We start from the raw sequence: 13542 nt of genomic DNA on the forward strand, positions 1-13542 counted from the left end.
GGCTACAGGGCTGTGAGGTAAGGTATGGGGTTATATTATAGTCTACAGGGCTATGAGGTAGGGTATGGGGTTATATTATAGTCTACAGGGCTGTGAGGTAGGGTATGGGGTTATATTATAGTCTACAGGGTTATGAGGTAGGGTATGGGGTTATATTATAGTCTACAGGGCTATGAGGTAGGGTATGGGGTTATATTATAGTCTACAGGGCTATGAGGTAGGGTATGGGGTTATATTATAGGCTACAGGGCTATGAGGTAGGGTATGGGGTTATATTATAGTCTACAGGGTTATGAGGTAGGGTATGGGGTTATATTATAGGCTACAGGGTTATGAGGTAGGTTGTGGGGTTATATTATAGTCTACAGGGCTATGAGGTAGGGTAAGGGGTTATATTATAGTCTACAGGGCTGTGAGGTAGGGTATGGGGTTATATTATAGTCTACAGGGTTATGAGGTAGGGTGTGGGGTTATATTATAGTCTACAGGGTTATGAGGTAGGGTATGGGGTTATATTATATTCTACAGGGTTATGAGGTAGGGTATGGGGTTATATTATAGTCTACAGGGCTGTGAGGTAGGGTATGGGGTTATATTATAGTCTACAGGGTTATGAGGTAGGGTATGGGGTTATATTATAGGCTACAGGGCTATGAGGTAGGGTATGGGGTTATATTATAGTCTACAGGGCTGTGAGGTAGGGTATGGGGTTATAATATAGTCTACAGGGTTATGAGGTAGGGTATGGGGTTATATTATAGTCTACAGGGCGGTGAGGTAGGGTATGGGGTTATATTATAGGCTACAGGGTTATGAGGTAGGGTATGGGGTTATATTATAGTCTACAGGGCTATGAGGTAGGGTATGGGGTTATATTATAGGCTACAGGGCTGTGAGGTAAGGTATGGGGTTATATTATAGTCTACAGGGCTATGAGGTAGGGTATGGGGTTATATTATAGTCTACAGGGCTGTGAGGTAGGGTATGGGGTTATATTATAGTCTACAGGGTTATGAGGTAGGGTATGGGGTTATATTATAGTCTACAGGGCTATGAGGTAGGGTATGGGGTTATATTATAGTCTACAGGGCTATGAGGTAGGGTATGGGGTTATATTATAGGCTACAGGGCTATGAGGTAGGGTATGGGGTTATATTATAGTCTACAGGGTTATGAGGTAGGGTATGGGGTTATATTATAGGCTACAGGGTTATGAGGTAGGTTATGGGGTTATATTATAGTCTACAGGGCTATGAGGTAGGGTAAGGGGTTATATTATAGTCTACAGGGCTGTGAGGTAGGGTATGGGGTTATATTATAGTCTACAGGGTTATGAGGTAGGGTATGGGGTTATATTATAGTCTACAGGGCTGTGAGGTAGGGTATGGGGTTATATTATAGTCTACAGGGTTATGAGGTAGGGTATGGGGTTATATTATATTCTACAGGGTTATGAGGTAGGGTATGGGGTTATATTATAGTCTACAGGGCTGTGAGGTAGGGTATGGGGTTATATTATAGTCTACAGGGTTATGAGGTAGGGTATGGGGTTATATTATAGGCTACAGGGCTATGAGGTAGGGTATGGGGTTATATTATAGTCTACAGGGCTGTGAGGTAGGGTATGGGGTTATAATATAGTCTACAGGGTTATGAGGTAGGGTATGGGGTTATATTATAGTCTACAGGGCTGTGAGGTAGGGTATGGGGTTATATTATAGGCTACAGGGTTATGAGGTAGGGTATGGGGTTATATTATAGTCTACAGGGCTGTGAGGTAGGGTATGGGGTTATGTTATAGTCTACAGGGTTATGAGGTAGGGTATGGGGTTATATTATAGTCTACAGGGTTATGAGGTAGGGTATGGGGTTATGTTATAGTCTACAGGGCTGTGAGGTAGGGTATGGGGTTATGTTATAGTCTACAGGGCTGTGAGGTAGGGTATGGGGTTATAATATAGTCTACAGGGTTATGAGGTAGGGTATGGGGTTATATTATAGGCTACAGGGTTATGAGGTAGGGTATGGGGTTATAATATAGGCTACAGGGCTGTGAGGTAGGGTATGGGGTTATAATATAGGCTACAGGGTTATGAGGTAGGGTATGGGCGATTGATTTATTTGCGCTCTTTCACATCCCGGAGGAAGACGTGTGTCACGTCATCTAGTTTCTTTGTAGAAAAATAATTGTCGCTCTTGTCAATTGTCAAAAGTGACATGCGGTAATGGGCATTGAAACTAAATGTGACCGACAGACTTGATTCGGTCTTACGTAGCAACATTTGAAATTGTGTTTTTTACATTGAAAAAAAAGCAGAGTCAGAGGCACAAAAAGGTATATCATACACTGCATTTGAGGAACAATGGGAAAGTAATTCTGCTTTGAAAGTTGATAAACCTGAAACCCCACCTTTGTGAAAATGGCCCCTGAATGTTTTTGGTGCGCCTACTGGAGAGCTCTCCTTTGTCTCCACCCATTCAGCATTGTTCACACCCTCTTAACCTGTTGGGTCTAGGGGGCAGCATTTGCACGTCTGGATAAAAAAAATGTACCCGATTTAATCTGGTTACTAATCCTACCCAGTAACTAGAATATGCATATACTTATTATATATGGATAGAAAACACTCTAAAGTTTCCAAAACTGTTTGAATGGTGTCTGTGAGTATAACAGAACTCATTTGGCAGGCAAAACCCTGAGACATTTTCTGACAGGAAGTGGATACCTGATGTGTTGTATTGATTTTAAACCTATCCCATTGAAAAACACAGGGGTTTAGGAATATTTTGGCACTTCCTATTGCTTCCACTAGATGTCACCAGCCTTTACAAAGTGTTTTGAGTCTTCTGGAGGGAGATCTGACCGAACAAGAGCCATGGAACGGTGATGTCCCATTAGACACCTGGCGCGCTACTTCATGTTGGGTACCCTCGTTCCAATACGTTATAAAAGGCTATGCATTCGTCCACCTTGAATATTATTCATGTTCTGGTTAAAAAAGGCCCTAATGATTTATGCTATACAACGTTTGACATGTTTGAACGAACGGAAATATATTTTTCCCCTCGTTCATGACGAGAAGTCCGGCTGGCTTACATCATGTGCTAACGAGACGGAGATTTTTGGACATAAATGATGAGCTTTTTTGAACAAAACTACATTCGTTATGGACCTGTGATACCTGGAAGTGACATCTGATGAAGAGAATCAAAGGTAATGGATTATTTACATAGTATTTTCGATTTTAGATCTCCCCAACATGACGTCTAGTCTGTATCGCAACGCGTATTTTTCTGGGCACAGTGCTCAGATTATTGCAAAGTGTGATTTCCCAGTAAGGTTATTTTTAAATCTGGCAAGTTGATTGCGTTCAAAAGATGTAAATCTATAATTCTTTAAATGACAATATAATATTTTACCAATGTTTTCTAATTTTAATTATTTAATTTGTGACGCTGACTTGACTGCCGGTTATTGGAGGGAAACGATTTCCTCAACATCAATGCCATAGTAAAACGCTGTTTTTGTATATAAATATGAACTTGATAGAACTAAAAATGCATGCATTGTCTAACATAATGTCCTAGGAGTGTCATCTGATGGAGATTGTAAAAGGTTAGTGTATCATTTTAGCTGGTTTTATGGTTTTGGTGACCCTGTCTTTGACTTGACAAAACATTACACACAACTCTTGTAAATGTACTGTCCTAACATACTCTAAATTTATGCTTTCGCCGTAAAACCTTTTTGAAATCGTAAAACGTGGTTAGATTAAGGAGATGTTTATCTTTCAAATGGTGTAACATAGTTGTATTTTTGAAAAATTTGAATTTTGACATTTATTTGGATTCAAATTTGCCGCTCTTGAAATGCACCTGCTGTTGATGGAGTGCACCACAGGTGGCACGCTAGCGTCCCACCTAGCCCCAAGAGGTTTTAAGCCTTAGCCCCACCCATCTGTTGAAGGATTCACATGTGAGGTCATGTGATAAACAGTGAGTAGTGTAGTAAAGATTAAGACTAAAAGTAGTAGCCTACAATAAGGAACAATCCCAGGTAAGCAGAAAGTGTCCAGATAAAAATATTGTATAAATGTTAGATGACGCTAATCCAGACACTAAACTGATGGTTCATGTGAAAGAAATGCTATATCCCCCAGCCACGTCTAGCTAAGTGGATGGGTCTCTACAGAAGGTGGAAACTGTACAGACAAATGGTTACTACGTAGTAGCAATATCAGAAATAGATAGTGTCAATATAAATAATATAAATACAAAAATAACAAGTGTCAATATAGAGAAAGAACTACATAATATACAGTATGTAGAAGAACAATATCAATAACCATATCAGTGATACTGGTGATAGATGAGGTAGTTATACAGTATGTCGGGCAGTCTCTATGGGGGTGCCACAGGGTTCAATTCTCGGGCCGACTCTTTTCTCTGTATACATCAATGATGTCGCTATTGCTGCTGGTGATTCTCTGATCCACCTCTACGCGGACGACACCATTCTGTATACTTCTGGCCCTTCTTTGGACACTGTGTTAACTAACCTCCAGACGAGCCTCAATGCCATACAACTCTCCTTCTGTGGCCTCCAACTGCTCTTAAATGCAAGTAAAACTAAATACATGCTCTTCAACCAATCGCTACCCGCACCTGCCCGCCCGTCCAGCACTCTGGACGGTTCTGACTTAGAATATTTGGACATCTACAAATACCAATATACAATCCAAAATTAAATCTAGAATCGGCTTCCTATTTCCCAACCAAGCATCCTTCACTCATGCTGCCAAACATACCCTTGTAAAACTGACTATCTGAGATCCTCAGAAGGTTCTACAGTTGCAACATCGAGAGCATCCTGACCGGTTGCGTCACCTCCTGGTACGGCAATTGCTCTGCCTCCGACCGCAAGGCACTTCTGAGGGTAGTGCGTACGGCCCAGTACATCACTGAGGCAAAGCTGCCTGCCATCCAGGACCTCTACACCAGGCGGTGTCAGAGGAAGGCCCTAAAAATTGTCAAAGACCCCAGTCATAGACTGTTCTCTCTACTACCGCATTGTAAGCGGTACCGGAGTGCCAAGTCTTGGACAAAAAGGCTTCTGAACAGTTTTTACCCCCAAGCCATAAGACTCCTGAACAGGTAACCAAATTGTTACCCGGACTATTTGCCCCCCCAACCCCTCTTTTACGCTGCTGCTACTCTCTGTTTATCTAATATGCATAATCACTTTAACTATACATTCATGTACATACTACCTCAATTGGCCCGACCAACCAGTGCTCCCGCACATTGGCTAACCGGGCTGTCTGCATTGTGTCCCACCCACCACCCGCCAACCCCTCTTTTTACGCTACTGCTACTCTCTGTTCATCATATATGCATAGTCACTTTAACCAAACCTACATGTACATACTACCTCAATAAACCTGACTAACCGGTGTCTGTATATAGCCTTGCTACTCTTATTTTCAAATGTCTTTTACTGTTGTTTTATTTCTTTACTTACCTACACACACACACACATACCTTTTTTTCGCACTATTGGTTAGAGCCTGTAAGTAAGCATTTCACTGTAATGTCTACACCTGTTGTATTCGGCACACGTGACAAATAAACTTTGATTTGATATCTTACCGATCCTTAACTTCGGCGATTGGATGCAGCAAATTGGATGCAGTCTATCACAGTGCCATCCGTTTTGTCACCAAAGCCCCATATACTACCCACCACTGCGACCTGTATGCTCTCGTTGGCTGGCCCTCGCTTCATATTCGTCGCCAAACCCACTGGCTCCAGGACATCTATAAGTCTTTGCTAGGTAAAGCCCCGCCTTATCTCAGCTCACTGGTCACCATAGCAGCACCCACCCATAGAACGCGCTCCAGCCGGTATATTTCACTGGTTACCCCCAAAGCCAATTTCTCATTTGGCCGCCTTTCCTTCCAGTTCTCTGCTGCCAATGACTGGAACGAATTGCAAAAATCACTGAAGCTGGAGACTCATATCTCCCTCATTAACTTTAAGCAACAGCTGTCAGAGCAGCTCACATATCACTGCACCTGAACATAGCCCATCTGTAAATAGCCCATCCAACTACCTCATCCCCATACTGTATTTTTTTATTTATCTTGCTCCTTTGCACCCCAGTATCTCTACTTGCACATTCATCTTTTGCACATCTATCAACTCCAGTGTTTTAATTGCTAATTTGTAATTATTTCGCCACTATGGCCTATTTATTGCCTTACCTCCCTTATCTTACTTCATTTGCACACACTGTATATATACTTTTCTATTGTGTTATTGCCTTTGTTTGTTTATTCCATGTGTAACTCTGTGTTGTTGTTTGTGTTGCACTGCTTTGTTTTATCTTGGCCAGGTCGCAGTTGTAAATGAGAACTTGTTCTCAACTGGCCTACCTGGTTAAAGGGATCAGAAACCGGGCCGGCAAGTAGGGAGATATTATCAGTAGATATTTTAAACAGGCTGAGAGCTGAAGGAGCTCACTTGCACTCATTGTGCAGTGACCTGTTTTACTTCTCTGTATTATATTACAGGAGCCTGATATGAGCGTTGTTATCCCACAATCACACCCTGTGCAGTCCTGCTGCCCAAGTTAGAGTAGAATTATCATACTACGCTACCAACGTTATTGATTGACAAATTGTGCCTTTTTATGGTGTTTCATCAGCTGCAATTGGTTGTTGTAATTCCGAGAGCTGCCTTGTAGATATTACCGGAAATTTCTATCCTTGACACTTCCCTCTCACCCATACGGCAATTATTATTTTTACTTATTAAAAATAAGTAAAAAAGCTGTCGACTGTTCAGTTTAATCATTTTCATACAGTGGGGAGTCTACCTTATTGCCCCATTTTCTCCATATCAGGGCTGGGCTGTTGTTGAAGACAAGGGCTCTCTTTACTTTCAATGCAATGAGGAATGAAGGAGAAATGTGAAGGGCCTTGTCTGATATGGATGACTAATGGAGTGCTCTGGTCTTGGGCGACTCTGGAACCTGATGTGGGTGGTAGGAGCACATAGCAGCACCATTTTAGCCCACTCTGTACCCGTCATTCCCAGGCCTACAGAGCCGGAAAGGCAATGGCAGCCTTTTGCGCCAAGCCCTTTGGTGTCCAACCCACCACCATCCGATGGCAGTAGTTCTGAGCGATTAACCAACACTTGTTATTTTTTAATTGTTTTAACTATTTGAATTCTATTTAGTGTTTCTGTGAGCTCAATGCACAGTTTCTCTCTTGAAATCGGAACTAGTCCGAACTGGGTGATATAGTAGGGAGTTGTAGTTTCCTACAGGCCAATATTATACATGGTAATGACCATAATCCATTGCGAGACTACTTGTTCAGTCTATAGCACAGACCGTCTGTGTGGGGCAGACCGAGAGAAGAGACAAGAACACTGATCGAGAGGGTTAGAGAGCAGTTGCTTCTCTACTTGAAAATACATGATCTATGTGATAGTTGGTATTCAGGAGTCACAAAAGTAGGCTTTACTTACTTTGACAATATCCATTTTTTTTGTAGTTTTACAGCAACTCTATCGATAAGGACTTGGAATGAAATTACAGTCATCAAATGTTATATAGAGAACTGAAATATTTTATTAAAGTAATGTAAATAAATTATTTTATACGTAATAAACAGTTGGGCTGGGCAGTATACTGGTATTGATGCACAGACCGATTTGTGTTTTTACTTCACCTTCTATAACAGTATTTTAATGTTTGGTTGGCCGAATGTGACGCGCAACACCAGCGTGTCCGTAATGTCCATTTTTAGAGTTCACTCCGTTTGCTACTTGCAAGTCGTCTCTCCTGTTCCTGCATTCCACTTCCCACACCAAGCCCTGCCCCCTGTCACTCAAGGAGAGCAGGTGTTGCTTGGCGGTGTAGTCACAGGCACTTCACTTGCTGTTCACTCTGGAGCTAATGCTAACTGCTAGTTAGCTGGCTAGCTAAATGTAATCGGAGTTGGCGCAAACCTAATGTCTAATTACAGCCTGAAACCAGTGCTGGTGTAGGCCTAGATCTGCATGTTTGTGTAATGGTATCTACTAAATCAGAGGAATAGGCGAAGCATGAATATGTTAGCTAGCTAGCCACATAAAGAGGAACGGAACATCGTATAGGGACCCCTGGGAAACACTGACCAACACTTTGGTTCCATTCCTTACACACATCTTCCCTGGCTTATTCATTTGTTATGTCAAACAACAATGCATTCAATGTGCTGCCCACTATATTCCAACTATTTAATTACAATCATTATATTTCCATGATTCCAACAGTACACCAATAACCTATGCCAAGATATCTCATAAAAAAATGTATACATACATACATGCATGCATGCATGCATGCATGCATGCATGCATGCATACATACATACATACAGTTGAAGTCGGAAGTTTACATACTCCTTAGCCAAATACATTTAAACTCAGTTTTTCCCAATTCCTGACATTTAGTCCTAGTAAAAATTCTCTGTCTTAGGTCAGTTAGGATCACCACTTTATTAACAAAAATTTGAAATGTCAGAATAATAGTAGGGAGAATGGTTTATTTCAGCTTTTATTTCTTTCATCACATTCCCAGTGGGTCCGAATTTTACATACACTCAATTAGTATTTGGTAGCATTGCCTTTAAATTGTTTAACCTGGGTCAAACGTGTTGGGTAGCCTTCCACAAGCTTCCCACAATAAGTTGGGTGAATTTTGCCCATTCCTCCTGACAGCGCTGGTGTAACTGAGTCAGGTTTGTAGGCTTCCTTGCTCGCACATGCTTTTTTCAGTTCTGCCCACAAATTTTCTATGGGATTGAGGTCAGGGCTTTGTGATGGCAACTCCAATACCTTGACCTTGTTGTCCTTAAATGAAGGTGAAATAAAATAAATAAATAAAATAAATGTACAATATCAATAACCATATCAGTGATACTGGTGATAGATGAGGTAGTTATATGTAGACAATCAGGGGTGAAGTGGCTGAGCAGCAGGATACATTTTTTTTATAGTAGCAGCAACGTATGGTGTGTGTTAGGAGAGAGTCATGTGACAAGAGGCACTGTAGATAGTGGTGATGACTGGGAACTCTCCCCAGTGATGAACTGGTCTGTCCGAACCACGCATGAACAAGGGAATCTATATTCGGAGAGGCTGTTTCTGTCCTGCCCTTGACTTTGGTGCAGGGCATGTGATGTCCATAGCTTGTTCGTAGCAAAACTCCCTGATCTTCTCAAAAAGAGCCCATGTAGACAGCTGTTGTTATGGAGTCAGGGGATCCAACCAGGTAGACTAGCTGTTGTTATGGAGTCAGGGGATCCAACCAGGTAGACTAGCTGTTGTTATGGAGTCAGGGGATCCAACCAGGTAGACTAGCTGTTGTTATGGAGTCAGGGGATCCAACCAGGTAGACTAGCTGTTGTTATGGAGTCAGGGGATCCAACCAGGTAGACTAGCTGTTGTTATGGAGTCAGGGGATCCAACCAGGTAGACTAGCTGTTGTTATGGAGTCAGGGGATCCAACCAGGTAGACTAGCTGTTGTTAGGGAGTCAGGGGATCAAACCAGGTAGACTAGCTGTTGTTATGGAGTCAGCTAGTGGGGATCCAAATCAAATTAATAATATTGGACTGTGTATGTTTAAATGCAACAAGAAGTATCTGAACTCTGACCTCAGACAGTAAAAGTGTTGTCATTGTTAATGGATCTTCAATGTTTAGAAATATTGACTGTTCTGTTATTTCTTATTGGTTATTGTAGCTGAGTGAGCTGTGACTTATATCTAATACGAGTCTCTCTGGGGAGAGAGATGAGGAGACCACTGCCTCTAAAATGAGTCTCTCTGGGGAGAGAGAGGAGGAGACCACTGCCTCTAAAACGAGTCTCTCTGGGGAGAGAGAGGAGGAGACCACTGCCTCTAAAATGAGTCTCTCTGGGGAGAGAGAGGAAGAGACCACTGCCTCTAAAATGACTCAAGACACCAGTTCTAAGAGGTAAGAGATGATTTGCAAAATGTACATTGCTCTTAAAAATATCAAACTAATGAAAAGTGTTCCCAAATTACAAATTACATAAAATGTAGGTCTATATCATTCACTTAAAAGGCCAGAAATGGATTTACCAATTGCAGACTGTATCTTTATAAAGAAACATCAGGACTTCTAGATGTTCCATTATACAGTTGTTGAAAGGAAGTAGATGAGGTATTGATGAGATATTGATGAGGTGATCTGTCTCCCTGTTTTGTTCAGTGTCCAGAAGCCCAGAGCAGAGTCCCCTACAACCAGCCTGCTATCAATGACGAGTGATCAGCCACCTGCTTTCAGCCAGGAACCATTACCAGATGACAATAAGGAAGTGGAGAGTTTGGACAGTGAGGATGCATTAAAGATCACACACAACCTTCTGGACAGAAGAAGTAAGACTGTGTTTCATACAATATTACAAAGAACGGTACAAAGGCCCTTATAAAACACACACAAACTTATGAGTCCCAACTCTCAATGTTTTCCTACAGGTCAAACTCTGCTGACAGTCCAACAAGACATTAAGGCTAAACTGAAACACAAGTATCAACACATATCTGAAGGAATTGGACACCATGGAAACCAAACTCTGTTAAAGGACATCTACACAGAGCTCTACATCACAGAGGGTGGAAGTGGAGGACTCAATAATGAACATGAGGTTAGACAGATAGAGATGGCATCCAAGAAACAAACCACACAAGAGACACCAATCAAATGCAACGACATCTTCAAGCCTTTACCTGGACAAGACAAACCTATCAGAACTGTGCTGACAAAAGGAATCGCTGGCATTGGAAAAACCGTCTCTGTGCAGAAGGTCATCCTTGACTGGGCAGAGGGAAAAGCAAACCAGGACGTTCATTTCATGTTGCCTCTTCCTTTCCGTGATCTGAACCTGAAAAAGGACCAATACAGTCTGATGCAACTTCTTTCCCACTACTTCCCAGAGCTGAAAGAGATTGACAGCATTGAAGATGGTGAAACCAAAACTGTTTTCATTTTTGATGGTCTGGATGAGTGTCGACTTCCTCTAGACTTCAAAAACAATGAGAAGTGCTGTGATGTCACGAAGCCAACCTCAGTGGACGTGCTGCTGACAAACCTCATCGAGGGGAATCTGCTTCCCTCTGCTCTCGTCTGGATAACCTCACGGCCTGCAGCAGCCAATCAGATCCCTCCTGAGTGTGTTGACCAGGTGACAGAGGTACGAGGGTTCAATGATCCACAGAAGGAGGAGTATTTCAGGAAGAAAATCACAGATCAGAATCTGGCCAATGAAATCATCAAACACATGAAGACATCAAGGAGCCTCCACATCATGTGCCACATGCCAGTCTTCTGTTGGATATCAGCCACTGTCCTTGAGATGATACTGAAAGAGGCAGAGAAGGATGAAGTCCCCAAAACTCTGACCCAGATGTACTCACACTTCGTGCTCATCCAGATTATTGTGAAGAACAAGAAGTACAACATAGCCACAGAGACAAACCCAAAGGAACTGTCTCAGTCAGACAAAGAGATGATCCTGAAACTGGCAAAGCTGGCTTTCCAACAGCTGCAGAAGGGCAACCTGATCTTCTATGAGGAGGACCTGAGAGAATGTGGCCTTGATGTCACAGAGGCATCAGTGTACTCAGCATTGTGTACAGAGATCTTTAAAGAAGAATCTGGGCTGTACCAAGAGAAGGTCTACAGCTTTGTGCATCTGAGCATTCAGGAGTTTCTAGCAGCAGTGCATGCTTTAGAATCATGTCTGGACAAGAAGGAAAATGTTTTCCCCCCCAAAGCAGTCACTAGTGATGATGAGGAGGAGGAGGAGGAGGAGGAGGAGGAGATTGATGATAAGCAGGACGAGGAGGAGGAGAACAAGGATGATGATGATGAGGAGGAGGAGGAGGAGGAGGAGGAGGAGATTGATGATAAGCAGGACGACGAGGAGGAGAACAATGACGAAGATGAGGATGATGATGACGACAATGATGAAGAGGAGTCATTCCAGTTGTCTGACTTACACAGGAGAGCAGTGGACCAGGCCTTGAAGAGTGAGAATGGACACCTGGACCTGTTCCTCCGCTTCCTTCTGGGTCTCTCACTGGAGTCCAATCAGAATCTGTTACGAGGCCTTCTGACACAGACAGGATGTACGACAGAGACCAATGAGAAAACAGTTAAGAGAACAGTCAGGTACCTTTCATACAAGATCAAAAGAGAATCCTCACCAGAAAGGATCATCAACTTGTTCCACTGTCTGAATGAACTTGGTGCCAACTCTCTAGTTGAAGACATGCAGACCTCCCTGCGATCAGGAACTCTTTCAGAAACAGAGCTAAAACCTGACCAATGTTCAGCCCTGGCCTACCTGTTACTGATGTCAGAGGAGGTGCTGGAGGAGTTTGACCTGAAGACATACAACACATCAGAGGAAGGTTATCAGAGGTTGCTGCCGGTAGTGAAAACCTGCAAGAGAGCACTGTAAGTTCTGTTATTGAGTTGATGTTTACAGTATCATTATAATGAAGGATTTGTATATCTAACAGATTATCTCCTCTCTCAAGACTGGATCACTGTAAACTCACGTATGAATCCTGTGAGACTCTGACCTCAGCTCTGCAGACACCAAACTCCCCCCTGAGAGAACTGAACCTCAGCTACAATGACCTGGAAGACAGAGGAGTGAAGCTGCTCTGTGTTGGACTAACCAGTCCACTCTGCAACATACAGACACTAGTGTGAGTTAAATATCTTCAGTATCCACTGTCTTTATAGTGTTTATATATTTATAGTAATTATGTGTTATTATGTTTTTAACATTATTTGAACATCTTGGTAAATATGCAGAAAGATACATGAAATGTGATAAATATATGAAACTAAGGTTAAATATCTTGAGTGAGTTAGTATGTTTTTAACATAGTCTAGTCATGTCCTTCTGTTATTGTCTTAATGCATCTCGTTATTCTTAAAGCTTTGCAAATTTAACAGTGTATTGACATATCTCCTCTCTCCAGACTGGATGGCTGTAAACTCACATATAGATCCTGTGAGACTCTGACCTCAGCTCTGCAGACACCAAACTCCCCCCTGAGAAAACTGGACCTCAGCCACAACAATGACCTGGAAGACAGAGGAGTGGAGCTGCTCTGTGTTGGACTAACCAGTCCACTCTGCAACATACTGACACTAGTGTGAGTTAAACATCTTCAGTATGAGTTATTATGTGGATGTTTTAAACATGTGTTAATCATGTGCTCTTCTGCCCTCTAGTCTAGGTCAGTGTGGTCTGACAGAGGGTTGCTGTTCACATCTGGCCTCAGTCCTGAGTTCACCCAACTCACAACTGAAACAACTGGAGCTGAGAGACAATGACCTGCAGGACTCAGGAGTTACACTGCTGTCTGCTGGACTGGAGGATCCAGACTGTAAACTACACACACTGGGGTAAGTGTGGTGTGTGTGTGTGTGTGTGTGTGTGTGTG

At 42.4% G+C, this 13542-nt stretch overlaps 1 protein-coding gene across 1 annotated transcript in view; it reads left to right on the forward strand.

Annotated features, from left to right (window-relative positions):
• Positions 1–13542, forward strand: part of LOC123735926 (NACHT, LRR and PYD domains-containing protein 12) — a 37874-nt gene that overhangs the window by 318 nt on the left and 24014 nt on the right. Inside the window, exons 2-7 of the mRNA XM_045713094.1 lie at positions 9798–10030; positions 10289–10455; positions 10555–12538; positions 12622–12795; positions 13075–13251; positions 13331–13504. Of these exons, the coding sequence (XP_045569050.1) occupies positions 9870–10030; positions 10289–10455; positions 10555–12538; positions 12622–12795; positions 13075–13251; positions 13331–13504 (2837 nt within the window). The 5' untranslated portion in view covers positions 9798–9869. The remainder of the gene's footprint in view (positions 1–9797; positions 10031–10288; positions 10456–10554; positions 12539–12621; positions 12796–13074; positions 13252–13330; positions 13505–13542) is intronic.

Source organism: Salmo salar, unplaced genomic scaffold, assembly GCF_905237065.1.
Source record: "Salmo salar unplaced genomic scaffold, Ssal_v3.1, whole genome shotgun sequence".
Taxonomy (NCBI): domain Eukaryota; kingdom Metazoa; phylum Chordata; class Actinopteri; order Salmoniformes; family Salmonidae; genus Salmo; species Salmo salar.